The 27,287-nt window shown below is 40.8% G+C and overlaps 1 protein-coding gene across 3 annotated transcripts in view; it reads right to left on the reverse strand.

Moving 5' to 3' along the window:
* Positions 1-25,852, reverse strand: part of LOC122826893 (potassium voltage-gated channel subfamily H member 3-like) — a 31,158-nt gene extending 5,306 nt beyond the window's left edge. Inside the window, exons 1-11 of one of the 3 annotated variants that reach the window (XM_044109242.1) lie at positions 25,416-25,852; positions 16,312-16,545; positions 16,084-16,215; positions 14,851-14,996; positions 14,433-14,691; positions 12,981-13,138; positions 11,727-11,934; positions 9,978-10,349; positions 9,334-9,533; positions 7,959-8,208; positions 4,553-4,767 (exon numbers count right to left, since the gene is read on the reverse strand). In XM_044109242.1, coding sequence (XP_043965177.1) covers positions 4,553-4,767; positions 7,959-8,208; positions 9,334-9,533; positions 9,978-10,349; positions 11,727-11,934; positions 12,981-13,138; positions 14,433-14,691; positions 14,851-14,996; positions 16,084-16,215; positions 16,312-16,545; positions 25,416-25,491 — 2,250 coding nt within the window. In that variant the 5' untranslated portion in view covers positions 25,492-25,852. Of the gene's footprint in view, positions 1-4,540; positions 4,768-7,958; positions 8,209-9,333; positions 9,534-9,977; positions 10,350-11,726; positions 11,935-12,980; positions 13,139-14,432; positions 14,692-14,850; positions 14,997-16,083; positions 16,216-16,311; positions 16,546-25,415 lie in introns of all 3 variants that reach the window. The other 2 variants (XM_044109241.1, XM_044109244.1) reach the window with 2 other exon arrangements.
* Between the last annotated feature and the right edge of the window lie 1,435 nt (positions 25,853-27,287).

Below are 27,287 nucleotides of genomic sequence, written 5' to 3' on the forward strand. Positions count from 1 at the left end.
ATAATGCATGTTTTCAGCTGTAAACGCGTGCTTTCTGCGAGGGTAATCATGCATGTTGACATGCAGGCACCGTGCATGCTTTTGCGAGCTGAAATATGGCCAGGAGTAGTTTCGGATTCCACACTGAGGATGAACTTTCGGTCTTTGTGCAAGGACAAATCTGCTGGGCTTCGCTATGTAGGTCTATGAAACTGTAATGTGGGATTCTCTGCACAGTCACATCGTGGCCGCTGCAGTGGCATGATGTTAATAATTTAATCTCAAGGTGAAGCATGGCTTGAGGTAAAGGGAAGGGGTGAGGTTAAGTCTTCAGGAGAAGAGTCTAATAGATCTAGACGCGGTGAAGACACGGCTGTGACTCTGTGTGGTGGCACGTGAATGCAAATATCAGCGAGTTTCTTCTTCTTTTCCTCCCCTGCCATTTCCCTTCATTCCTGATGTTCTATCGTCTTGTCTCCATCTGGTTGGTGCTCTATTTTTATCCAGTTAGGGATGACCCTGTCCCTCCCCCACCCATCTGACGGCGCTATTTTTAGTCTCTCACCGCGGTCGATTGAGGATGCACCACTGAATTCCCTGCACGTGCATATATATGTTGCATGTAATATGCTTACTCCTATGCAGGCAATTTCCCCTTTTTAAATCTTTTTTTTAAGTTCAGAACTGTTTTCAACATAGTCATATTTGCTCTTTATCAAATGAAACGCTGTGCAGTTGCGATTTTGTTGTAATACTTTGAAGAAATTACAAAACAAAGATTTTTAGTGCAGCAGGGCTTCATATAGCACAGCTTGAATGAAATTAGAGTACTGACAGGACTCTCTAGCAGACATGAAGCTGAAGTCAGGAGATCAGCTCAGCTGGCATAAAGACGGGCAATGAGTGGAAGGAGCATCAGGGCAGAAAAGAGTTGGGTGAATAACCTCCACCTGGCTGCTGGTTGTGGCTCCAGCTTGGTTTGCACGCTTCTAGTTCATGTTCTCGGTTTATATTCATTAAAATTGTGGTCACAATGTTTATTATTTATATTATTGCCGCACCTAAAGTTGTATCTAAAATTTTCTTTATTTTGTTAAAGTCCTGTAAGTATGTGTCTCAAGTATGATGTGTCATTGCTTGTATTGCTTAACCTTCTTGGGGTGAAAGTTAAATACTTTGCACACAGTCTATTTACGTCCCCCAAATGGACAAAGAATTGTTTGCTATGTTCATCAGAAAAAAGCAATGTCAGCCCCTATAAGCATTTAGCATGCAGGAAACGTCATACTTCAGGTTTTTTGTATTGGATCCTTGCATTCTGAGCGTTGCTTGGTTCTGGCTGGCAGTGTTTCAGAAGAAGAGCTGCTCCCGTTGGTGTGCAGTTTTTTTATTTTTCCTTTTTATTAAAGCCATCTCCTGCTCTCCACCTGCTTACCTCCTGGCTGAGGGCCGAAATTTGGCTCCACAACACCAAACCTGCACTTGCACCAGTGAGATTCTGATTTCTGAAATTAAACAGCGTCTTCTGTAAACAAAATAAAACCATTTGAAAAATGGGCTTCTCGTTTTAAGCGTCGTTAAAATAGTAGCTGCCAGCACCTTACATAACATCTCTGTAAGTTTATGCATTGTACCGTATAACTCTCTCTTTCAGTGAATCATTTTCAGCAGTTTGGGAGTGGTTATCCACCTTCTTCTACCGCAGATTTTTCTACCCAGCACTCTATCAACCTCTGTAACATCAAAGTCTGTGTGCCAGGAATCCATATCAAATTAGTTTCACTGAAGCAAAATCACTTCTTAGTGATATTTCCGTTTATTGAGAATGCACCTGCATTTCTGAGGTGAAAAAATAAACCTCTGAACATGCAGTAGTGATATTTTAATCCTAAAGCCAACACTGCATATTTCCCTCTTTCTTGATGCTTCCCTGGAACCACTGCTCTAATTAACATGTTTACTCACAGAGAAAATGTGACCTAGCTGTTTCCAACAGAAGCTGGTCATTCATGTGTAGACTACAGCTGAGATCCGACGCTAGATTCCCAGCATCTGAATCCGCAGCTCGTGTCTGTCATCTGTTGGCAGCCTCTCAAGCAGAAGCCGTGGATTCCTTTGCTCACCCTCCTCCCCACACACACAGACCAGATGGCTAATCCTTCTCAACTGAAAAGGCATTGTGGAAAAAAAAAAAAAATCAAAAATAGGAGGAAGAGGAGTTTGTAGATTAGAAAAGTCTAAGATGGAGAGGGTGCTGTGAGCGGTCATGCAGGAGGTGGAAAATTAAACCCTGATCAAACATCTCCAGTTGGGCAAAAGGTGGGATCCAGATGTTAGATGTAAAGAGTAGAGAGCCGTGAATTGCCACTAGTAGTTAGAAAATCAGTTTCTCTTTCACAAATAAAACGTGGAACACCTTGTCCGGCCAACAAAAATTACTCCAGGGAGCGCATCGGCTTTTGACGCAGGAGGTCACAGATGAACCCTGAACCCTGCAGACCTCATTCAACCCCTGACTAAAGACATATGAGCTATACATTTCTGACCTTAAACTAAAGCACACTGGGATTATGCAAAAATTAAGGCAAAAATATGCCTTACATATTTATGCGTTAAGTCTGTACTCAGTGACCGCTTGAAAAAGAAGTCAAATTCCTCATTTGTGAACCCAAGATGGCCAGTAAAGCAGATCCTAATTGTGAACTCCATTGATTAGCGTGACCTTAAAAAACCCCAAAAAGCATTCTGGAAAGAAGAGTGGGTCAAAAATCCTCCACATACATTTTTTTTCAATTAAGTATTTAATTTACTCAACTTAAACAGTTAAATGTGACACTATAAAAAGCAAAAAAAAAAAAAAGAAAAGAAAAGGAGAAACCTGTGAAGGTATAAATCATTTCCCAGAGTCCTGCATGTGATATAAGGCGCAATCAACAATCAGCTAACAAAAAAAAAAAAAAAAAAAAAAAGCATTAAGAGTAATTTGGATCACTGCAATTTAGCTGGTGGGAACACTATGAATTTACTGATTAAAATGAAAGCAGGCTGTTAAAAGCTCTTGATAGCAGCAGGTGGATAAGCGGCACCCAGAAAGAGCAAATGAAATGGTAACCGGAAAGACTTCGCAGTTCCAGACAAATCTTCTGATGTTTCAGCATTTGATGAGAACACAAGAGAGCGTGCCGAACGAGGAGAAAGCGGCTCAGCAGAGGTGGAACATGCTGAGGGGATTTTATAGTCCGTCTGGCTGAGAATGGCTTTTCTCCTGCGTTTCTTAGGAGACGAGTGCAAGTTTAAGCTTGAGGATTCTGCGTTTCGTCAAGTCAGGTTTATTTGTGTAGAACATTTCAGCAGCAAGGCGGTGCAAAGTGCTTTACATCATAAGAACAATACATTCTCACTATGAAACAAGCAACAGACATTACATTTTGTCAGATGTGTTAGTGCCCCTTGAGGTTCTCCATGTTATAAAGACCACAAACGTCAATGTACATTATTGGGACTCGTCTCATTCTGGTTCTTTTTGTTGCAAATTATTAATGCGTAATGTTAAAGAGAAAGGAAACATGTTTTTCAATATTTTTACAAATAAAAAACTTTTTTTGTTGTTTCTGCTAGTCTTCTCCACCAGCTCTGTAAAATAGCAGCGAACTCAGTAAGCTTGGCTCTTGCGACAAATTGTGAGTTGGATTTAGATCTGGACTTTGACTGGGCCGTTCCAGTACATGTGCTACACCTCAGTCTCAGGTTTTCTTCCATGTTTGCCCATCAACTTAACCAGTTCTTCTTTCTATGCTGAAAGCTATCCCCACAGCATGATGCTGCCTCCACCGTGTTTCGCCACAGAGCACTTTCCATTTAGGCCAAAAGGGTTGCTTTAGGTCTCATCAGACCAGGGAACCTTTTCATCTGTTTTTCTTCAAGCTTGTGACAAACTGCAAAAAGCACTTCTTTTTGCCTGCCACTCTTCATTGTTCCAGCGAAAAACGGTGAAGCGTCAGACTGAGAGCCGGCCAGAAAGTAGCAGCAGCTTTGAGAGAGTCTTTGAAACTTTCAATCAAAACTTAAGAAGGATTACGGGAAGGTCTCCCCTATTGGAAGCAAGATGTAGAGATATGAGTAATGGCTTGTGCACAGAACAGTCCTGCACACTGTGTGGTATGTTGTGATTCATTTTTCAATCTCTAACCCAGCGATTTGACCTCAAGCCATTCTAGGAGCCAAAGTTGCCCTTATCCCCAGCCTTACCTCAACCTAAAACTTCTAATTTCTGAGTTTAATTAGAAATGCGGTCCTTGTTTGTTGACATCAGTTGATTCATATTTTTGCTTAACAACTCAGTGACTATTGCCTCCCTTGTGCTGCTCCCCTAACCAATCAAAATGCTGGAAATCATCTCAACCGGGGAAAACGCAGAGCAGTCCTCACTCACCATGAACCACACATGCATAGAAAACTTGTTCTTTTTTTAAAAAATCTTTTAAAATCTGTCTTTATACTGCCGTCCATGCCAACAAAACCAACATCTTTATTTTTTTAAATTTTTTTTGCTGACAGCGACCTGCGGCTGTACCTCAGTGCTGTGTCCCTCTCGCAGGTTGTACGTCAGGTCGTGCTGGATCTCGGTGATGAACTTTTGGGCGTAGTCGGGGTAGAGGCAGAGCACCTCGCGGAGGCCTTTGAGGCTGATGTACTGCAGGTCGCAGTAGGTGAGCGCCTTCACGCAGGCGTTGGTCTTAATCACCTCCTCCTGGGTGAGGCAGTCGGAGCCGATCAGGTCACCCCGACCTTACAGGGAGAGACACAGAAACTTGAAGGCGAGCGTGAAAAACGAAAATCTTTTCTTTTTTCCCAGTGAAGTTGTGTCTCGTCACATGGATTCTAACACGCGGTGTGTTGTGGTTTTTAAAGCATGCATGGCATGGAAGGATCGGTATTAAGAATACAATGATTCAAACAAATATTGAATTATTAATACCTTCTAAAGTTTTTCTCAGTTTGCCACCTTAAAGCCACAAATTTTAATGCATATTATCTGAATCTTGTAAGGAGAAAGGATCATTTCAACATTGAACAGAATAATTGCCATATTATACGTAGACAAACTGAAATACGAGCAAATCTGTGTGCGCAATAATTTGGTTCTGTAAGTGTTCACAACCTTGAACTAATATCACGCCGAATAACTTTTTGATTCAGTTTTGGCATTCGCCGCTCTTTCTCCCAAGTCTGTCAGAATCCCACATTTTCACTTGGAAGTATTTGCACTCTGCTGTTAGAAAGGATGTGCAAGTCCTTGGATTATGAGACCATCCTTTCTCCAGATATTTTAATTCTCCCTTAACTTTCCCTCTCTTAAAGATTGGTGTTCGACTGTGAAGATGAAAAAAAATCAAATCTCTCTTCATCTTCCTTGTACACACCAGAGGCTTTTAGGTAAAGAAAAACAACTGATTGGTGTTGTTGAGTTGTATTTGCAGGGGTTAGGAACAAGAACCAAAATAACAAAAATACACTTTAGAAACCTTGTGTCAAAGTCTTGTCATGATTCCATGACGGCCAAATTTGTTCAAAACACGGCTAGTGGCTGTTCTGTTGTAAGTATTCATGTTTGTTCATTATTGTTCTCTAACAAACCTGAGATTACATTTCAAACAACTATTCAGTCATTAGGTGACTTCCAAGAGGTTTTTATTTGTACAAAACTTTCGAAGCCACGACTGATTGTGTTCTCTCTTCTGTGCGGAGTGAAGCAAAGTGGCCCAGTGTTGCTCGTTGTTGATTCTGCCTCCTTTCTTTGCGCACCGTTTCCACCTGCGCCGCAAAGCCGAAGTGGCACTGCCAAAGCCGCTCAGTGCTCACGTGGTTATGTAAGGGAGAACAACAACAAGGAAGAAAAGTAGCACATGCATTTCCTAATTCTCCTTTTGCACAGGAGAGAGTATTGTGTGTGTTGTGTGTGTGTGCGTGTGTGTGTGTGTGTGTTTCTGGGAAAACACACAAAGAGGAGGGAGCAGAAAGAGCTCAGTGCTGTTTTAATATCCACATGCCGGCACACGAGCATGAAACTAATGAGCACGGCATCTATCCTCTGTGGGCAGCGCTCATTTTATTATTTACAGCAGCTAGGCCTTTGGTTTAAAAAGCTGCGTTGGTAATTTTTGGTCGGCGCTTTGTGTGAGGCTGAACTGTTTCCAGGACTGTTTGCGCTTCTGTATTCTGTTTTATCCTTGTTCTGTGGACGGGAAGGAGTGTCAGCGTTCACATTGTGGGACATGACCCTGGAGAGGCTCTTTTATCTGGAGGAGTAATGCTGACACACGTCTGAGGCTTCTCAACAAAGTGTGTAGCTTCTCTTTTCACTTATTATTTTCTTTGGTTATGATTTTTTTGGTCTTTTTTGATCCTTTTGAATTACAGGTTGCACTTCTGCTACCAGTTTCTTCACTTTTTGCTTCTTTTTTTGTCATGTTTTAGGTCAGCAAACAAATTTTAAGATTGAACTTCAAAAAGCAGTTTTCAAATGATGATTCCATCTTTTGGGAAACAAAAGCTATACTAACCAACCTGACCCTGTGTGGAAATACAAGTGCCACTCTAGTTTAGCCACAAACTGGGATTGTTTTTCTTTTTGTTTTTTTGTTTTTATTTCAGATAGAATTCAAGAGATTACTGAAACAGCACCTGTCTCAGAAAGCGAAACTCTTGACGTTTGACGTTTGAGTCTGAAATTCAAAAACAGACTTTTACCAAAAACATCAAAAATATTTTGTGGACCGTTGAGACAAAAATGGTACTTTAAGTTTGACATTAAGCTAGCAAAGAGCATCATACCCACTGTCAAACATGGTGGAGGCAGTGTGGTGATGCGGAGCTGCTTTTCGCTCTCTAGCAGAAAATCCTGAACTGTTGTTTTTCAGTTCAGACTTTTACTGGCCTTTTACAAAAGCTTCCGTTTGTGCTCTTTCTTTCTACTATACTCATCATTAAACATTATGGAATATAATCCAATGTGCCTACATTAAAACAATTCTGCAAAGAAGAGATGAACAACATTGCTCTAGTGAAATGACTCATTGTCGTTTATGTTTATATCTCGAGCATCTGAGATAGATGGCAATAATCACAACATCATCAGTTGTGAAGAAGTGCCGCGCCGCTGATGTTTAGGGTCAAGATTCCAGACTCTGGTTTGGATTTTTCTATTCACTCAGCCTTTTTGAGCGTGACAAAGCAAGCAAAATCTGCGGAAATCTGTTTGGACTGGAGCTGGATTTGCAAACGGGAATTCATTTTCCAGCGTTGATCCCTGACAGTAACATTTAGAGTTTAACCAGTGTGGGAAAGTGAGTTTAAATTTCACATTCATGCAGTTCAAAGTTTATCAGGACCTCCGGGCTCTGCTAACCATCTCAGTGAAACTCCATCTTCCGCTTGATGGGGCGTGAATTGTTTTTCCAGAGGGGCAGCTTAATACCAACATTACTGCGGCTTTGTGAATACTGAGCCTGTGCTTGATTAGGTTCTGACTCTCTGCAAAACATTGAATGATCAGTGACTTCATAAGTGCTGAATGGCTTCTTTTTCTCACAGGTCCTTTTTACAGGTTGCAATAATCATTCAGAAAAGTTTGTCAGAACAGTGTTCACAGTGATTTTTATCCGTAGATAATTTGACTCTACTTCTTCTCGATGATGATGATGATGCAGCATTCGCTACGTTTTCTTAAGCCAAGCTCCAACATGTTAGTTTTTGAGTCACCTTCCTGCCTGAATCTAGGAGGGCTTCTTTGGTTTGGACTCCTCAACAAAAAAGACCTTCAAGATTCAGGTGGAAAAATGGCTCCGATTAGCGCCGAACGCCTGGCACGCACCAGATCTGATGAGCTTACCGACGACAGATGAAGCAGAACATAAAATCCTGGAGCTAAGGTGGACGTACGTTTTTGATGACTGTCACTGTAACACGGTATCATTTACCCAGAATGGCCAGAACGGTGTTATCCTTCAGAACCTCCATAGATCCTGAGCAGACGAAGTATATCGCCTGGAGAGCGTCGCCCTGGCGGATGAGGAACTCTCCTGGCGCACAAAAGGAGGTCTTGATGATGAGCGAAAGGGACCGGAGACACCCCCTGCTGGCTGACTCAAACAGCGGCAGCTGCAGCAGCTCTTTATTCAAGTGCATGGCTATGTCAGCTCTCAGCTCGTCTGGGAAGTCCTTCAGCAGCTGGAGAGAAATCCAGGAGAAAACCGTCACTACATGAGCTACACCCAAGTCTTTACGTTGCTTTAAGAGACGTCTTCTCTTTCTGCTTCGTTCTCTGACCATTTCTGTGTTCGAGGGGGGGAGTAACTGGCAAAATTGAACCTTTCACAACTGATACATGCATCTAGCAAAAAGCTACGCAAATTTACAGGAATCGCAAACGTGCCGGTGAATGCCTACCAAAAAGAGTATTGAAAAGGACCAGATTTTTTTTTACTTTCTTTGTTGTATTTTGCTTCACGACAATGCTCCAAATCATAAATATGATTTTTATATCAAATTATGGTAACCTGAGTAAGACTAAATGCCTTTTTAAAATAATTTCTACTTACTACCAGACCTACACTAGCACCTGTCTCACAACATGTAAAAGGCAAAAAATCTCCTGAATCTGTGGAAATTGGTTAATTTGGATAGAAAAATCATAATTAAATCAGGTTATCTTTGAGTTATATTAAAATTAGTTTGATAATCTGCCAAATTTACATGTGACATGAAGAAAAGAAAAGAGAAATAAGTCTGTAAGGAGACAAATAATTTTTTCAGAGCACAGAAAGTCAAATCGAATCTATGGAACGCAAGTTATTCCTTCTTCTTACTACACTGTCTGCTTACCATCGTCTGAACATTTAAAAAAAAAAAAAGAATTATCTGGATTTGAATTCCTGGAAAGGCCCAACCAAGTCTGAACTTCATGTCTGTTCATTAATCTGTTAAATTAAGAATCACTCCAGCATGATGGGAGCCAAACTTCAACCCAAATCCTCCCTGTCCACTGAAAGGAGGCGTCAGATAAAATTAATCCTATTGCTACATGCAAAGTCAATCCACATGACAACGTTTTACGCTTTTTGACACATTTCAAAGAATTGAAGTGATTGCTGGACATTTGGCCTTTCGAAAACCAAACATTTACAAACAGCTTTTCTTCTTAATAGTATTTATATTTTCTGAATGCCACATAATGAGAGACATAACATGTTGGAGTCGTTCCTGAATGTCTCGACGTTTGCGTACGTTACCTCAGCATTTGGTGTCTGAAGGTGCAATGTTCCATGTCTGGCTCATGCAGTTGAGCCCTCCTACCTCGCTGACGTCGATGCCGTTGTTGACGGACCAGGTTGTCTGGAAGCACTCCATCATGCGCTGCTCCAAGGCCTTCGGTAGCCGATGCACACGGATGAAGTCCTTCAGGTCCTTGGTGCGGGTGTGGTAGAGGGAACGACGCGAGTACATCCTCTGAATGATGGCCGTCACATTTCCGAAAACCACAGCATGCATTAAGGCTACGGAGGAGACAGCAGAAGGGATAGACTGGCTTTACACGAGCTCTTGTCTTGTTGTTTTTCGTATATTGTTTATATTCTCTCCTGCTGAAACCTCCACTAGAGGAGTATTTCAAAGATTTCATAAGGCAATTCCCTTTAATCGGGTTCTGTTGTCATACTTAGCGGTATGTTCAGAAAACGGCATGTGTTTGCATTTGTGATGTTAGGCTGATCTTGGTTTTCCTCTCAAACATCCAATTGACATATAATCTACATAAAACACCAGCAGAAGGAGCAGAAAAGCTTTAATGGTTGATATGAAGATTTGATAATGCCAGTGAGCTTTGGAGTGGATGTTAACCTAACTTAAAAGGAAAATCTGCCAAATGTATAAATTTTTTAACATATCACTCATCAGATTATGAAGATAATCCTCAGTACAGCTGTTGAGGTTTGGCTCACCTCCGATCAGCATGGTGCAAATCGAGAAGATCTTCTCGGAGTCGGTGTTGGCCGAGACGTTGCCGAAGCCCACGCTGGTGAGACTGCTCAGAGCGAAGTACAGCGACGTCACGTAGGAGCTCCTGACAGACGGCCCCCCGCTCAACATCATCCCCGAGCCGTTCAACATCCTCAGTCTGGTTCTGGTGCCGTTCCACTGGCTCGGGCCCGCCGCCCCCGTCACATTCAGCGCCTCCAGCCCCGAAGCGTTCCAGTGACTGGAGTTGGCGGCTGTCACTGCGCCGTGAGGGGAATCAGAAACGCCCAGCAGGGAGGTGAGAGGAGTCAGGAAGTATGGCGTTCCCAGACGTTTGGCCAGTTCATGGAGCCAGCCTGGTGGGAGAAGAGGGGCCGTCCAGAGGAGGTCGTTAGCTTAATGAGAATACATAGGTGACCTTTTCTTTAAGGTTTTGCAGTGAAAACAATGTTTGGAGTGCAGCAGGAACTTTGTCATGTTTGTGAATTCAGATAGACAGTAATGGCTCTCTAACATTTCAGGAGATTATCAGGATGCATTTATTTTTGTGCGTGGATTAGATTGGTCACCTATTCGTTTTAGTGAAGATGCAACATTTTTATTTATTGTTTGGAAGGAAACATTGGTAGAAATTAGAAAAATTTAGTTAGGTAGACACATACAGTAAGTAAATAACTTCCTAATACTGAAATGGTAAAAGGTTTGCAGCCTAAGGAAGCTCAGTTGATGGAATAGAGTCACTTCTTTTGGCGTGGAAACGAATAAGAATTTTATGGCCTTTACTAAACCAAAACTCAACGATTTCTTCCTCAAGACTTAATGGTTACTTGCCAACTACTTTCCTGGAACTTTCTGGCTCTTATCCCAGAACTTAGCATTTTTATTATTATTTTGTCTCGCCTTTAAATTAAGAGTTTATATTGTCATTAGATGGTTATATTTCACAGTCTGGTATGTTTTTAAAAGACTTGCTCACACTTATCACAATATGAAAGCAGCTGAGGCTTACAAATGAAGGATTCTGAATTTGTGATTGTATTTTGCGACGTTTTAAAAGCCATGCACCCACATACTCATTAACCCTGAGTGTAGGAGCACTGCTCTGCCCATCGGAAGCAGTTTTATCTTGCTCAATTACACACCCTCTGATTAATGGCTGACCCTCTTCACCATCTGCGCTGCAGCCCACCCCCAGTCTATGGTCATATTTGCATCCAAGCAGAGACCTTTCCATTTCTTCATGACCGGTCGCGACCTTTTTTATCACAGTTTTCTGATTTAAATCCCCGGAGCAGTACATATACACCTTCATTGTGTTGTTGTTTAGCACTGGTGAGCGCAGTGGGAGGAGGAACGGCTCTCCAGAATTAGAAGTGTTTTCTCAGGAAGAGAACAGGCAAACACCTAATGCCTGGATGCTCTGCTGGGAAGTAATTCACATGCTACAAACTATGAAGGACCATCTTATGTCTGGTGATACATGAGCTTTCTGGAAAGGTTCAGCAATTGAGTTTCTAAATACCAGAGACAGCCGCTGAGATACGTACATCAGTACTTTTGACTTTTCACTGAGCCTCAGGGAAAAAACTTCAGACTTTGAACAACAGATGAAGACAAGAGTTCAGCTAAGATGATGGTTGATCATCAGGACGAATGATGAATGACTTATTATGTTAGACGTACTATGATAGAAAGACATCCATCCATCCATCCAAGCAAACTAATAGACCAACCTATGTCCCAGGAGGCGGGGTTATTGGTCTCAATCTCGCTGCGCCCGATGAAGTACCAGACACAGGCCATCCAGTGTGCCAGGAGGGCAAATGTGGACATGAGCAGCGTGAGGACCACGGCGCTGTACTGGGAGTAACGATCCAGCTTCTGCAGGAGGCGAAGAAGCCGAAGGAGGCGCACCGTCTTCAGCAGGTGGACCCCAAAGTTCTGGGAAAAGGTTGAAGTCCAATAAAATGAAACCAGTAAGAAGAATTGGATATCAGGAAGTGATCAGTTATTCTGAGATGGAGAAAACTGTTTCTGACTTTAATCAGCCTGCAGTCAGAAAACGTTAGAAATTAGAATCAATGCCGTATAATAGATTAAATAAGCATCTGATCAGAGATTAGTGATGGATAAATATGTTTTTGCTGAAACTGGGACCCTGTTGCAGTTATCATAGATTGGATTTTCCTGCAGCATCATGTTTGTTTTTCTTTTGAGTAGCAACAGGTGGTCTGAAAACTAAACCTGCTTACGCTGAGGCTGAGTGGTGGATCTCTGCAGCTATTCCAGAGCTACCATGGGCCTCTTGGCTGCTTTTTTGATTTTCATTGGCAAAATGCACTACGTTGTGTTGGTTTATCGCATAAATTCTAGAAAAAATAGAGTCAAATTCCGTTGCTGTGACTCAACACAATGTGGAAGAGTTGCAGGGTTATAAATTTATTGTATGTTCTCTGATGTGTAATAATTTCATTGCCATTTATTTTGTAGAGGTCTAAAAGATCTAGTGATGCTCCCCACAGTTCAGTTTGCATTTTCAACAGCTTGCATCCGCTTGGCATCATTTATTTAATCTGGTTCCTTTAAACTGTAATTTATCCTCAGCCTCCTCATTTATCAGACTAATCACCAGCTAACTAATGAGGAGTTTCACAATGAAGCTTGAATTCTTCGGGTTTTTTCTGCCTTGAAGCAACAGTAAAACACACTTTGAAAGAGCTGGAAGTCAGGGAAATACTGTTGTCCACACTCGAATTGCGCGCACTTGATATAATTTTGTTGCCATGGTGTTAGCCGAGCATTTGCAGCCTTATTTAAAGTCTACTTAAGTCAATGCCTGTAGAGAGACTAACAGCGGTGGGAGGCTACCGGGGGTAAAAAAGAATGACATCTGCGCATTTAAGTGGGGAAAGTGAAGGAGTGACCTTTTGCGTTTCCTACAAGAGAGGCCTGTCGGCTTATGGACGTCTTTAATGCATCAGACTCACCACACTGATGTTGAAGGCGTACAGAAGGTCAAAGGGCAAGGCTGCAATCAGATCCACAAACAGCCAGGACGTGACGTAATGAATGCAAATGGAGCGGGCGTCGTACACGACCTGCCCAGATGTGCTAACGTAGGTCGTTCTGAAATTTAGTACAATATCTGCAACGTAAACACAGGGTGTATGAACAGAGAGGCAGCGACAGTCATAGGTGGATGCACAGTGCACTGTTGAGACCGAAAACCAAGTCCTGCTGAAATGGATGCAGATGACCATAAACAAAATGATTTATTGAATTTATTCTACATAGCTCCAATAACAAGTTTACAAATACTCATTATAGACAAGAATTTCATATGAAGCTCTTTTTTTAGGAAAGATTATTCTGCTGCACAAAATATTGGGACATGCGCTTATTTTTAAAACCTATTGTTTTGCCATATGGGGAATGTTCAGCAAAAACTAGTAGCTTGGCTGGCGAACTTTAATAAAACAAGGAGGATTGGGAAAAAAAATACAAATTTCCAAACCAAAACCGATCAAATCTAACACCACCAGAAGTAAAAAAAGAGCTACCAGATAGCCTAAATTTAAATTTACACAAACTTCCTGCAGCGGCTTTATGAAAGAAGCCATTTAAACTCCCATATAGCTAACAGGATCTTTACAGACACCATTTATACAACTTCCTGTGGCAAACAGTAAATTGGTGCCAGTGTATGTAGTGTGGTAAGGCTGTGAACAGTTAAATCAGCAGCACATAATAGATGTACAGTGCTGTAAAAACGTATTTACACTCTTACGCACTTCTTCTGTCTTTGAAATTTTGCGTCTTAGATAAACAAAGCTTTTATGTCATAGGAAAATAACTGAACACATTCAGCTTTTATTATTTATATATTTATTATTTAGTTATTTTCGTCCCAAGAAACTCAAAAAACATGGAAGATTTCATTGCTTTATGTGTACGACAAGTTATCAGTGAGTACTGAGTATTTCTCCTTCCCAAACAGAAGTTATCTTTCCATACACCTGGTCAGGTACCACAAATTTCACTCTCAGGTTGACCCAGATTACTGATATGAAAAAATAAAACTCAGGGGCAAACTGTGCTCACCAAGATCTGGAGTTTGTTATGGATGGGATGTGAGCTTGACCTGGTTTGTGAAATCGTTCAGGGAAATAAATCACTCGGACAGCCAACGGCAAATTGTGACAGAGGGAGCTGTTTCAAGGGCTGAGGGTAACGGATAACATATGCTGACTAAACTGTACAGCGCTTCAAGGAATCCGATTACATGGCACACCTCAAATTTGCGGTGTTGGAAAGGAAATAATAAGATGTAGGTAGAGTGCGATCCATCGTAAAAAAATAACCAAGGATGAAAGGTCAGTAATGCTTCTGCCAAAGTAAAACAATTGAATAAATAAATGCACATGAGACAGAAACCTTACCGATGATGAAAAGTATCTCCACCAAGATGTCGCTGACACTTGGAGGGTTTCTGGCCGCTGAGGCGCCGTCTTCTCGTATCTCCACAGCGGTGAAGCAGACGTTGTAGGGAACAGTGACGGCTACGTAGAAGGTGGCCAGAAGGATGAGCCAGTCCCAGCCGGCCTTGAACGCACCATAGTGAAGGAGGATGAAGCGGGACATTTGGACGTCGGCCACCTTATACTCTGGGATTGGGTTGGCATTGGCTCCGAGAACACTCTTCAAACAGAGAAGCACGTGTAACCAAAACATCACCCTAGAAACCATAAAAAGTTTGAAGGCTCAAAGCAAATACTTGTTCTAACGGGTCACCCCTTCAATCTCTCCCACCCATCCACCTGGATTACAACAATGATGTTCAAACACAGTATGTCTCACATTGTTGATTTTCAGTTTGCTTTTGGTTTTGTCTTGTTTCTGGAGATGACCAGAGAGATGGTAGAGGACGGCACGACTGCGCCGGCGCTCCATGTTGCACCCCGGGGGTCGACTGACCTGATGGACCTCCAGGCCCGTTTCCTCATCTGAAAAAAAATCCCCAAAAAAGTCCAACAAGGCAAATTATTCATGGTTCAGTATTCACGTAAAACCACAGAACAATTTGCAAATACTGAACCACAAATTGTACATGATACATTGTTAAATCTTATTAAGTCTTGTCTCCTTTGACTTCCATATAAATACTTCAAAAAAAAAAATAAATTAAATTAGTTTTAAACAGCACCCACAAAGCTTTCATTGGTCTCAGTTTCTGCATTTGCAGGCCTTAGCTTGTCTTTCAGTGTTGCATTTATCAGTTGCTTCTTCTGACTGCATTGCAAAGGCAGGAAGCAGCTCTGTGGAAACGCAATGCTATCTTCTTACAACCCTCTGCTGCTGTTGCAGGGATTAATGACTATGGTTGTCAAAGAGCCGAGCAGCATCTTGCAAGGAATGCGCAATTGTTGACTGCGGAGGGAAGGACCAGGGAATCCGGAGCGTTGACAAAAGTTTTCCTGGCCTTTCCTCATAGGTAAAGGCCAGACTTCCTCACGAACAAGCAGTATCAAATCAATCACCTCCTCAGAACAATCCCATTCCTTCCGGAAGCGTATATTTGCAAAGATTCTGGGTGAGGGAGAAAGGCTTACAGAAAGAAATGTAACATTTTCAGAAGTTTGTATTTGAAGATGATGGTGCACTTTCATAATTTAGGTCTCTTTTGATCGTCTTCATTCAGTTCTAATCCACAGAAAGAAAAGATGCAGACTGAACTTTTCCTACAATTCCTGTGTTTGCAAATGAAATACCACAGATTCTTTTATTATTATTATTGCACAGTGTCCACATTTTAATGTATTTAGCATATTGGCCTGGCTGCCATCATGCACAAATATCACCACCTTGGCATGTTTATTCACCAAAATGGGAGGAAGTCCTGAGCAGAAAGGAGGATTCATAACCAAAGCGAAACAGCTGGAGGAACCCAATAAATTTCTGGAATTTTTTTTTTTACTTCTTACCAAACTCCCTTCTTAATAAAAGCTCAGCTGCAATCTATCCACTGAATCATTTCATGTGAATTACAGTGGAATTGGATTTTTTTTTTCTTTTTCTCATTTTCTCGCTCACCGGTGTCAGAATCATTGCCCCGGTCCAGGTCCTTATTTTCTGTGATGTCCTTGTGCGAAACCAGGAAGAGAACCACTTCGCTCTTCTCATTCTTGATGGGAACTATGTCCAGCAGGCACCAGAACTTGGAGCCTTTTGTTGAAGAAGTGCAAACATAAACATCATCTTTTAAATATATATTTATGTGTGGATCAAAGATGATTGAGTGTGACAGAGACGTCCCCTTACCGCTCTTCTTGTACAGAACGATCTCAGTCTTGAACTCCCGCCGTTCGTCCAGAGCCTTCTGCATCTGTGAGGTGATCCGGTCGCTGGTCTCACCGCCGTACAGGAAGTGACACATGCAGCTCTTCTGCATCAGCTCGCCGCGGGCGAAGCCGGTCAGCTCGCAGAAGCCATCGGAGCAGTAGACGATGGGGAAGACGGACTGGACCTGCGCGTTTCCAAGAACGAAGTTACTGTCTGGGTAGACGGAAGAAAACAAAAACAGCACACAGAGAAGGAGAAGACAGTTAGTGGCACCACAGGGTTCGTGTTTTTGTTGTTGCTTTTGTCCCTTCACACTTAGTTGCTTTAAATCATCACTCAATTTTTTTGTGTGTGTCAGACAATGGTAAGCTAGGTAAATAAATTTTTCTTTTGGACAGATACGTGACAAACCAGACTAATGACATAAAGTAGACTGACAGAACAAATTCAAGAAGAGATGACAAAAAAATCAAGGCTTTTGGGGGAAAATATATTTTTTTTTGTATTGATGAGACAACAATTGTAACCGCGTAAATGTGATGAACAACAAAAACAACAGCATCATGTAATTACTGCGTTAATTTTCAGAAGAAACATCTGGGTTTTCCTTCCCGCTGTTCATAAACAAAGCCAGCCGGATGAATGTGGGGCAGTTGTGAAGCGCCTCTTTGTAGATGAATTGCGCTTCTCGCCCCGTCATTTTCACGCTTCTCATGATTTATTAAGTCGAGAGGTCTTGACCTACAATTTCCCCAGGATTTCATGCTAATTCACAGAAGGCAACATTTATGCAAGAACATCTTCTCTTGGTCTCCTTCTGCATTTGGGTCTAAGCTCTGGAAAGCAATTCATCCCACTTTGAAGGCGAGTCTTTGAGGAGAATTTAGCAAGCCTCCTGATTTTCAATGAACTCCACATCACTACCATTCTCTCCCTTGTTTCTCTTCTTATACGGTTTAGCTCACAACACCTCTGCTCTACCACCTCTATTCCCTCTACAGCGCTTTATTTTAGAGAAGCGTTGCTGCATAAATCCAAAAATATATTGCTTTGGGCTACAAAGATAACCTGTAGCGACGGGGCAGAGGGTGTTATAAGAAAATGTCATCAGCCTGCAGCTATTATAACATTAACAGGGTTCTCAAGGTCGGAATTTGGAAATTGTTATTTTTTTGTGCTCCATCTTATTATTTAATCTTTATAACATAAATTGAACATTTTACAGTTCAGTTTTCATCCACACATTCATTCCCACACCAGCAGAGGGATTTTTTTTCTCCAACATCCCTCATTCAGATTTCATTTATGTATATTTTCATACAGACAAAGAGTTTTCCTGAGGCTAAAAATAGACATTTAATTCCAAGATGCACAACAAAATGAAGAAAGTCCACACATAGATAAACAAGTAAATGTTGATCGACGATTTCTGCTGAGTCTGAAAATATAGTACCACTCAAAACTCCATGAATCCTTCTAGAAATATGGACAGTTTTGACATAAGTTCTACATTTTGAACTAATTGTAAAAACATTTCTACAGCTTTAGATGGGAACAACAACTCAATCACTTTCAGCAGACTTTTTTTAGTTTGGAAAAGAGTCAGAGCAAAAACAAGAATATTTTTTAAAGTTTTCCGCTGGCACTGATTGCGAATCAAAACGATTGCGTGCTCCTGAACAACTATAAAGTTATCAGGCAGTTTTGATGAGCGACTTGACAGCCTGAGGTATTGGAGCAATCTGGACTGAGGACATAATGAAATGTAAAGAGGTGAAACCGACGAATCATTCATTTTCAAGGGAGATAATTAAAGTCCCAACATAAATGAATCTGGAAAACTGGAGCGCTCGCTTTGAAGAATGCGAGCAATAAAAAGACAAGCGGAACAGGCAGGAGAATAAATGATGGGAGCGAGAAGACGAGCGGACAGGGCAGAGATCAGCAGAGACGACGAACGGCGGATAATGAAGTTTTATGATTTGTATATTAACAAAGAACGTTAATCTAAACACGAGTCTGACAAACAGCCTCTCAGTGCTGAAGGAAGCACGTGTGCAAGGGGGGAGGTTTTGTAGCTTGTAAATGAGAATTGCTCATTACAACATAGTTGACTTGTAAGTGATACGCTTCTAAAGTTAGAATAAATAATCAAAGATTTTATCTGCAACTTTGTTTTTGTTATGAAAAAGCAAATAATATGTAATCCTAGAGTTTGAAGTGAGTTGTATTATTTATACAGCAGCTGATCAAGGGTTATATGGTAATGCAGTGCAGTGCACACAAACATGTCAGATTTGACCTTTCACCTACTTTAATTACTTTTTTTTAAACCATTATAATATTTCTTTACCTTCAGGTTTTATTTGGTCTGGGTTCATTTGTGACAATGAGTTATCCACCTTGTGTCCTGACTGTTGTTAACAAAGTCTTGCAACAAGTGTGGCCCCTTCTGAGGGTTTACAGCAGGGGCCACACTGCTGTAGTGCAGGTGTCGATTTAAAAACAAAACAGAACAGGTCTTGATTCATCCGTTTGTTCAATTTTCAAACCTTTCTTTCCTTAAAAAAAAAAATTAAATACTGGACCTTAGATTTGTCAGATATTTTATAAAATTTGTCCATACAGGATTTTGAAAGCATCATCCACACCTTTATTACCTCACATCTTCATTATTATATTCTGTATTTCATGTCTTCTTTTAGATCCCTTTTGAAATCTCATCACTTTTTCCCTACAGTTCCACACAGCATGACTTGCTTGCACCTAACACTGTTTTTATCTGTTTTTACTTCAGCTGCTGTTTTTACTTATTCTCTTTATTGTCCTCTCTTTGATCAAACACTTGTTGTTTTTAAACGTGCTGGGTGAAATAAGTCGGATTGGATCTTTAGCCTTGAGGAAATACAGATCTGAAGCAGATGAAACAGTGACTGCTAACATCTTCTCCTCAAAACCCCACTTAAAAAGCGCCTGACTTGTCCCTGTTCAGATTCACCCGATTGAGCGGTTAAACTTTCATTTTAATAATTTTCCGTGTGAGCTATTAATCTTTTTTCCCAGCTTCTACCTACTGCTCAGGTCTTGCAAACATAATACAGATCTCCGAGCAGTAGAGGAACTTGGCACAGAACGCAAAGTGCAGTGAGTCAGACGGATTTAGGCCGACAACAGCGACGGCGTTGTCGTCTCCTTGAGCGTGTCATTTCCAGCAGGTGTGCTAAATAGACGGGGGAAAGGCTGTAATATTGTCTGATTGTTCAAGAGGCTGTGTGATGAAGCAGGGGGTGGAGGCTCACTGTGATTCTGAGCCATAAGTATGACGCCACCAGAGACTTTAAAGAGTGTGAGAGAGTATAATAGGATTGGATGAATCACTTTGCAGAGAAAAAAAAAAAGTCTTGTGCTTTTGGGAAGATTAACTGGCAGAAAAGATGAACATTGTATTGTTTAGGCAAAGTAACCCAGTCTTTGCTTGAGTAATAATTTTTTTTTACATTGGGCTTTTCTTGAGAGATTATGGGCAGTAAATATCTTACCTGTAGCAGATAACGCTACAAAGGTATCCATGTTAAAGATGTTAAAGTCTTAAAATTAGCTTCTCTTGTTTCTCTAAAGGGCAATATTTTTCCAGGTTCAAATGTTGATATTTGACCTGTGATTTTCTTAAAAAGAAGAATTAATTCTATTATCATAGGGGTATTAAAATAAATGAGGCTAAATGCAAATAAAAACCACACTTTTCAGATTTTTACATAAAAAACCATTTGAAAAAAAAAATCTTTTCTTTCACATTTCACAGCTGCACACTACCACATGTTGATCTGCCATGACAAATCCTAGAAATATAAAGTATATATGCTGGTTGTGGCTTGACAAAATGTAAAAAATAAAAAATAAATCATCAAGTATTGCACTCAAAGACATTTTTATTTCAACTCCTGATGCAATAAATGCAAGAACACGCAATAATACTAACTCAGATCTTTGCATTTAAATATTTTAAATTGTTTTCCACTCATTGATCCATTTGTTTTGTTTTGGGTCTTTTTGTAAAAAAAAAAAATAAAATGTGGTTACACTGTCGGTGTAATCGATGCTAAGCTTGAAGGTGAATCAGCATATGATGCCACATGGAATCACAAAAAATAAATAAATAAATAAGAGCAATCCAGTTCAGTAAGCGAAACTCAAACATGATCCATTACACACAGTTTCTTTTGATGATAATTTCAATAACATAAATTCACTTTCTCAATAAGTTCTAGTTACAAAACACCAATAAAAGTACAGAAACGCTTTAGTTAGGCCACCCACGAGAAGGTCTGTGCTAAAATAAGCTGGCTGTTCACAAGCATATGAATAGAAAATCGAGTGGAAGGAAAACGTGTGGAAGAAACAGTTGCAAAAATTGATAATTTGTGGGAGATCTACAAAAGATGGACCAACAGTTAAGCATGCTGGTGGTAGTGTGATGGTTTGAGATGTTCAATTCAAGCCCAGTGGGTCAGTGGGTTCTGTAACAGAACAATGATCTGCAGGTTCACCTATAAACAGCCTGAAACACTCCCAAGTGTGACTGAATTGCAAGGATTCTGCAAGTGGGTCAAACTTCCTCCGCAGTGATTATCACAATAGCTTGAAAGCAACTGTTTCACTTCCTCTATTAGATTTTTAAAATACGATGCCTTTTCGATGATGAAGTTTCCCTAGCTTTCCACAGCAATTGCAAAACCTCTTGATTCTACCAACGCTAACAGGAGATATGTTGTGTTAGCATTCATCCTCACCGCTCTGTCTCTAATGTGCGACCTACCTAGCGACGTAAAACTATGCGCTCGTCTTGTTGGGTTGCCCTGGGTTGCATCATGCACATTGGAAGAGACTTCAATCGTTCATTTTTTATTTTTTTGCTGTTATCTCAAACATGCACAGCGTACGGATATCTTTGCACATCAGATACTATGCCGTGTTTAAAAAAGATAGCAGTGGTCGCTCAGCATGACAGCGTTTGGAACTGATACTACGGTTCAGCTGCACTGGGAACGTTAGCGTCTGAATTAGAGATCCTAAATCCCAAACATGAGTGCTGATTTCCATGTTAACAGATCAGATTGTTAGTTATTTGATCCATGATGCACCTGTTCCTAACCAACGCTCCAGGAGAATAGGATTGATTTCCCTTCGGGATCAATAAAGTACTTTGGAATTTAATTTGATACTTGGCTTGATGTAAAAACCATCTTGGTGATCACTTGATTATACTTATCCATGACATTAAACAAAGGAACAAAGTTGGATCATAGTTTAACCAGTATTTCAGAAAATTGCAAGTTGTTTGCATAAAAGCCAGTTGGTGTTCACTGGCTAGACTTCTTTTTTGTCTGTTATCATCACAAATCTGTTGTGTTCCATTTTTCAGATGATGGTAAAATAGTTGAAGCATCTTCAGAATGCTAATAATTTTAAACTTTTGAAATAACATATTCGGTGGATTGCAATCAGACGCAGCTTTTAAATTTCTCCATAGGTTGCTGGTGTGTTAGGTCTCCAAACCTCTCCCCACTGTTATTTCTCAAGACTTCCTCCTCCTTACTGGATAAACTTCAGTTTCTACAAAACAAAAATTTGCCTTGGAGATTTTCCTCTCACTACTTTAGCCTTGGGCATCATTTTAGTTTTGCTTTGATCCCCAAGTTCAGCATTTCAAAAAAGTATCATCACCACGCTTCTGCAAGATAAGCTGCTTTCTTGACTTCTTTGTGCCTTTTCTTTTCTTTTTTTTCTTTTTAATACTTTTTCAAAACATATCTCAACACAACTACAAAGGAAAGTGACGATATAGTCTTTTGAAGTATTGCTATCTGCGCTCATCGTCCAGGTTTCTAACTTTTTCAACCCTCATTCGTATCACACAGTACAGATTTGAGCTGTTTTTTGTTTTTTTTTAATCCAAACGCAAAGTCAAACTGACACTTTAAATGACATCGTTTGCATTTTTATCCCGCCTGCATTCGCATCTAAAATATGTAAATATATATGGTCTCTGGCTGCAGATCAAAGAAACTGTAGGGATTGGGGAAAATCACAGTGACAAACTCGTATTGTCAAGGTTAGACTTCACCACTTCAGGACTTTATCTCTTAGGCAACCAGCACACCAACCTCTCAATGCACAGTGAAACCTTTTTCTGATTAAACACTTGAAAATGAGAGAGCAGAGAACCACATTGTGGAGGAATCCGAATGAATCAGAGGAGGCATGAGCCAAATTATCAGCAGCCTTCTCTTCAGGCTCTTGGGAATAAAAAATAAGCCTCACTTATCTACCTGCAGAACACACCTGCAGTCTGTCCAGAGGGACAATTTCATCCCTCGGGGTGATGTGGGGTTAGCCCGGATAACGCCTTAATTCGGTTTTTTGCTTGCAGCTGACTGCAGATGTGAGGCTCAAGCCACATCTATGTCACCAGGAATCGAGGAGGAAAGAAGACGGATCGCGATGATCCAGATATGAATTTCATTGAATGAACTGAACTGAATTAGGAAGGCTTGTGGGTTTAAATTCCCAAACTGGACTATAGAACTCTTTTCAAGAGTTTTTAAAGACATTTTGACACAATTAACTAAATAAAGGTTTTGAAATTGCTCAGGTTGCAAAATGTATGAAACCGTTAATAAATCTTACTCAGCTTAAGCTTAGCAATTGCGAATAAAGACAAACTGTCGCCATCAGCAATGAGCACAGAAGACGTAAGATGTAAATTAATAGTTGACAAAACTATTTAACTATGGTCAATGCTGAATAAATGGGTATTGATTATTGATTAGCTTCTAAGACAGACAGAAAACACAATTCTCCCAGATATCCCTGATCATCAGTATTTGACTGATTACTCCATATTATGGAAGCAAAAATATGACTGTGGCCAACACCAGCAGTGTTTATTTTGTAAATAAATTTATAAATATACATTTCCTGTGGTTTGGATCTTCATTTCAGAACAAAGCGCCTCCATGCTTGTTGGCATGCGCCTTCAGGACCTCGTTACGTAAGACGCTTAAACTGAAACAATGACGGTGTGCGTATTGATTGACAGGAGTCTCTTTACACTAAATGTGGGGTTAATTCTCAGAGGGATGAGCTGGGATTTGCAGCGAGAGCAAACCAGGTGAATAGTATTTGGATGAGAGATGTTTGGCAGTGTTTATGAATGACCTCGAGAACCCCCTCATCGTGTTGATTCAAATCTGCTCTGTTGCTCCGCTGATTGTTATTTTTGGAGTTATGAATTTCCAAGTCTTTGGCGAGACTTGGAAATTCAGCTCCGCAGATGTTCTGAGCGAGAGGAATCGGTGGAAGATTTAAGTCTGCAGATGTGCGAAGCTGGCGGGGTTTAACGCACAGCCAAGGCTTGAGGCCGACTCTGCGGCGAAGGTTGATTGAAAGTCGATAAAAACCGGAGTCAAAAACGGCTCAGGACATCGCCAGATTGGACAGGAAATGATTAAATCTTTGAAAAATTACACACTACAGCGACAGAAGTGGGAACAAGCTGCTAATCGGAGCCTGGCAGTCAATTTCTCTTTCCCACACCCCCTACCTGTCCTGCCCTGACAACCAACCGACTGACTGACTGGCATGTTTGGATGTGGATTAAAAGCGGCGCTGTGTGGAAGTATGACAGACTGTTGTCACCTTCAAACATTTCAGCATACGCCTTAGAATAAATTATAAATTAATTAATTACCACTATAGATTAAAAGGACGGTAGTACATTATGCAGGAGCTGAATGGATTCTCACCACAGATGCTGTCAGGAGACCAGACATTTGCATAGTAAAATGATGACCTGGTTTTTCCACTAAATTGAGTGTTTTTTTGGTTGTTTTGGGAGGGATGCGGGGGGAGGAAGCAAACTTGCTCACAATTTTAAAAGGTAAGCCTTCGACAGAGTGGCCTCAAATCTGGTTTGTCTTCTGATTCTGAAGACAAAATTTAAACCATTCATATTTCTCTTGTTGTTTTCTGCCTTGCCTCAGTCGCTGGTCTGTTTCTATGGATTGTGTTGGATCTTATACCTCAGGTTTGTAGTGTACTGAATTTATTATGACTATAGTTGAATGTAATTTGCATTTGATGAGATAGACCGACACAAAGTAGTGCGTGATTGTGACGAAGCTGGAAAAGGATACACAATTATTAGCATCCTGAGTATAAAGTGAATGCACCTTGACCTTTTCCTTTTGTGCATTTCTATTAACTTTGTTTCTCAATTGGATTTAGATCCAGACTTTGATTGGACCATTCTAAATGCTTCGACCTATGCAGTTCCATTAGTTATTTTCCTGCTGGCCATCATGATGCTACCGCCACCGTGTTTCACCATGTGACAGTTTTCCCCATTAATCTTACAGCTCTTTCATTTTGCTGTCATGTTCCTCCTCCATGGCTTGTCTTACAGCTTTTAAATTACACACGTTTGGACTTTAATTAGTAATTAGGTTATCGCCTTTGTTGGCGAAGAGAATGTGCACAAACAAGGAATTATAATATGTATGAACACTGTTTATTTAAATAAAGATAAGTTGAAATAGCTGGTTGCACTGGGTTCTCTTTAGAGGTATGCATGCCACACCTTACAGATTTTTATTTGCGAAAACGACCTTCTTCACTTCTCCACTACTTTATGTTGGTTTATCACATGCGAGTTGGTACTAGATTACATGTTGAAAAATATATGATTACTACTTTCTATTCTATATTTTTTTAATCTTTTGTGAAAATCCTTGTAGATTAGACAGGTCACTTAGCACTTCTTATGTCCATTTTTTTCACAACTTCTTTGCTGCATGCATAAGTAGGAATCTCTCTGTCTTCATATTAGCAACCAGACCGACACAAGTTTACTTCTTTGGATTAACTCACCATGATTTATTTCCCCAAATCAGCACGTTATTGTTTTTTTCAGAGTTTTTATATTTCTACAATAAACAAATCTGACCAAGAGCAGAAGTAAAAGAAGTCCCTAAAGTGATAGAAAAGGCGATTTCGCACTGAAGTACAGAGATTAGTGCACTTACGGGTCCCATCGAACCGAGTGGCGATGGTGTCCAGGAAGGTGTTCTGAGGCGCAATCAGACCCCGCATCACCGGCATCCGGGAGCGCGTCGAGCCGCGTCTCTCCCTGCGCTCCGAGCCATGGCTCTCCGCGGCGGTGGTCACGAAGCCCGGCAGGAACCTGGAGGAGTTCCCCGGCGCTCCTCCCAAGCCCTGGAGGAGGGCGCCGAGCCGAGACAGCCGGGACTCCACGGTCCGTGGTTGTTTCCGCCGAGCACCGCGCGGGTGATCCCGGCTCGCAGAGGCGGAGAGATGGAGCCGCTGGAGGCAGGCAAAGGGGGGCGAGGACGGAGGGGATGGAGGGATGGAGGGACCGCGGCGAGGATGGTCACATTTACGCACGGATGTGCTGCAATGCCACCCCTCTCACCTCCCCCTTTGCCTCTCTCTTCCTCTCCTCCTTTGCAGCTCAAACACTTTCTTCACTCCAAACATTCGCCCTCCTCAGCATGCTGACTGAAAAAGCTTTTCCTTTCTCTTTTTTTGTCTCCCCCCTCCCCCATTTTTCTGTCTCTTTGACATTCAGTCTTTCCTCACCTCCCATTCTTTAATCTCCTGGTGAATGATGGTGAAAGTTTCATTATTATTATTATTATTATTATTATTATTATTATTATTATTATTATTATTATTATTATTATTATTATTAATAATAATAATAATAATAATAATAATAATAATAATAATAATAAGATACTACCATCTCAGTCTGTCGCGTTTCACACTTGAAGCTGCTGAATTTGTCACTTCCAGAACCAAATGAGCAGCTCAGACAGGATTTGGCATATTAAAAAGATTCATCAAGACTAAATTAATTTTGCAATTAACGACTGAAATATGCCTTATGTATTAATGTTAATTTTTCATGTAGGTGTTTTCAGAGTCACTCCAAGGAGAACTTCCAGCTTAGGTATCATGATATGGAGATGTTTCCATATTAAGCTATTATCTCTATTATCTGTTATCTCAGGGTTTTATGGATTATGAACCCATGAAATCATATAGAATGGGTGAGAGGAAACAGGTGATCTGAATAAGAATATACAGCATATATACAGATTTGATCTGAGTTCGACAGTAAAGATAATCAAGTCATATTAAACAAAGTATTTGGATTCCCACTGCGGAATTTCACAAAATACAAACTTTTTAAAAGCGCACCAAAGTAATGAATCTCATACTTCTGTTTTACGTTTATCCAGGTTGACCAGCTGGTATTTTGATCCCAATTCTGAAGCTTTCCATTTGCTTTCCAGGTGCACCTCAACGTGACGCATTCGATTTTCTTTCCCGCTTCTTCCCTCTGCAGTTGACTCGGATGATGACAGTTGAGGCAGCACTGCATGGAGCCACCTGGTAAGGTTGGGTTCATCGTATAGCATAATATATAGAGTTTCAGCCAGGCAATCATTTTTGGAGCAGAAGTAGCAGATAAGACAGCCATTCTGCAGGAAACATCAGGACTTCTCATCTTAATTGCAGACACCAACCAGATTTCTATAAGTGTTTTATTGCGACTTGACTCAAAATGTCTGCAAAAAGACCTTTGATGATAAACTTTGCCAATTCCAATATGCCGCTTGATGCTCTTCACAAACCACTTCCATGTGGTTTATTGTTGCCAGATTTTCCTGAAAACCATTCAGGGTTGCCGCTCAACGTTTTCCTGCTGCACAACAGAATCCAAATAAACCTCTCCAAAGGAGAACTTTAATTAAGAACTTGATTAAAGAAGGAAAAATTCAAGTAGGATACAAACAGACACATTGAAACAGACCGTGATTAGTTGGTTTATGCCATCAGAAGGTTGATTAGGAGGCAGATCTTGTCTTGAT

The sequence above is a fragment of the Gambusia affinis genome, linkage group LG24 (genome assembly GCF_019740435.1).
Source record: "Gambusia affinis linkage group LG24, SWU_Gaff_1.0, whole genome shotgun sequence".
NCBI classification, from domain to species: domain Eukaryota; kingdom Metazoa; phylum Chordata; class Actinopteri; order Cyprinodontiformes; family Poeciliidae; genus Gambusia; species Gambusia affinis.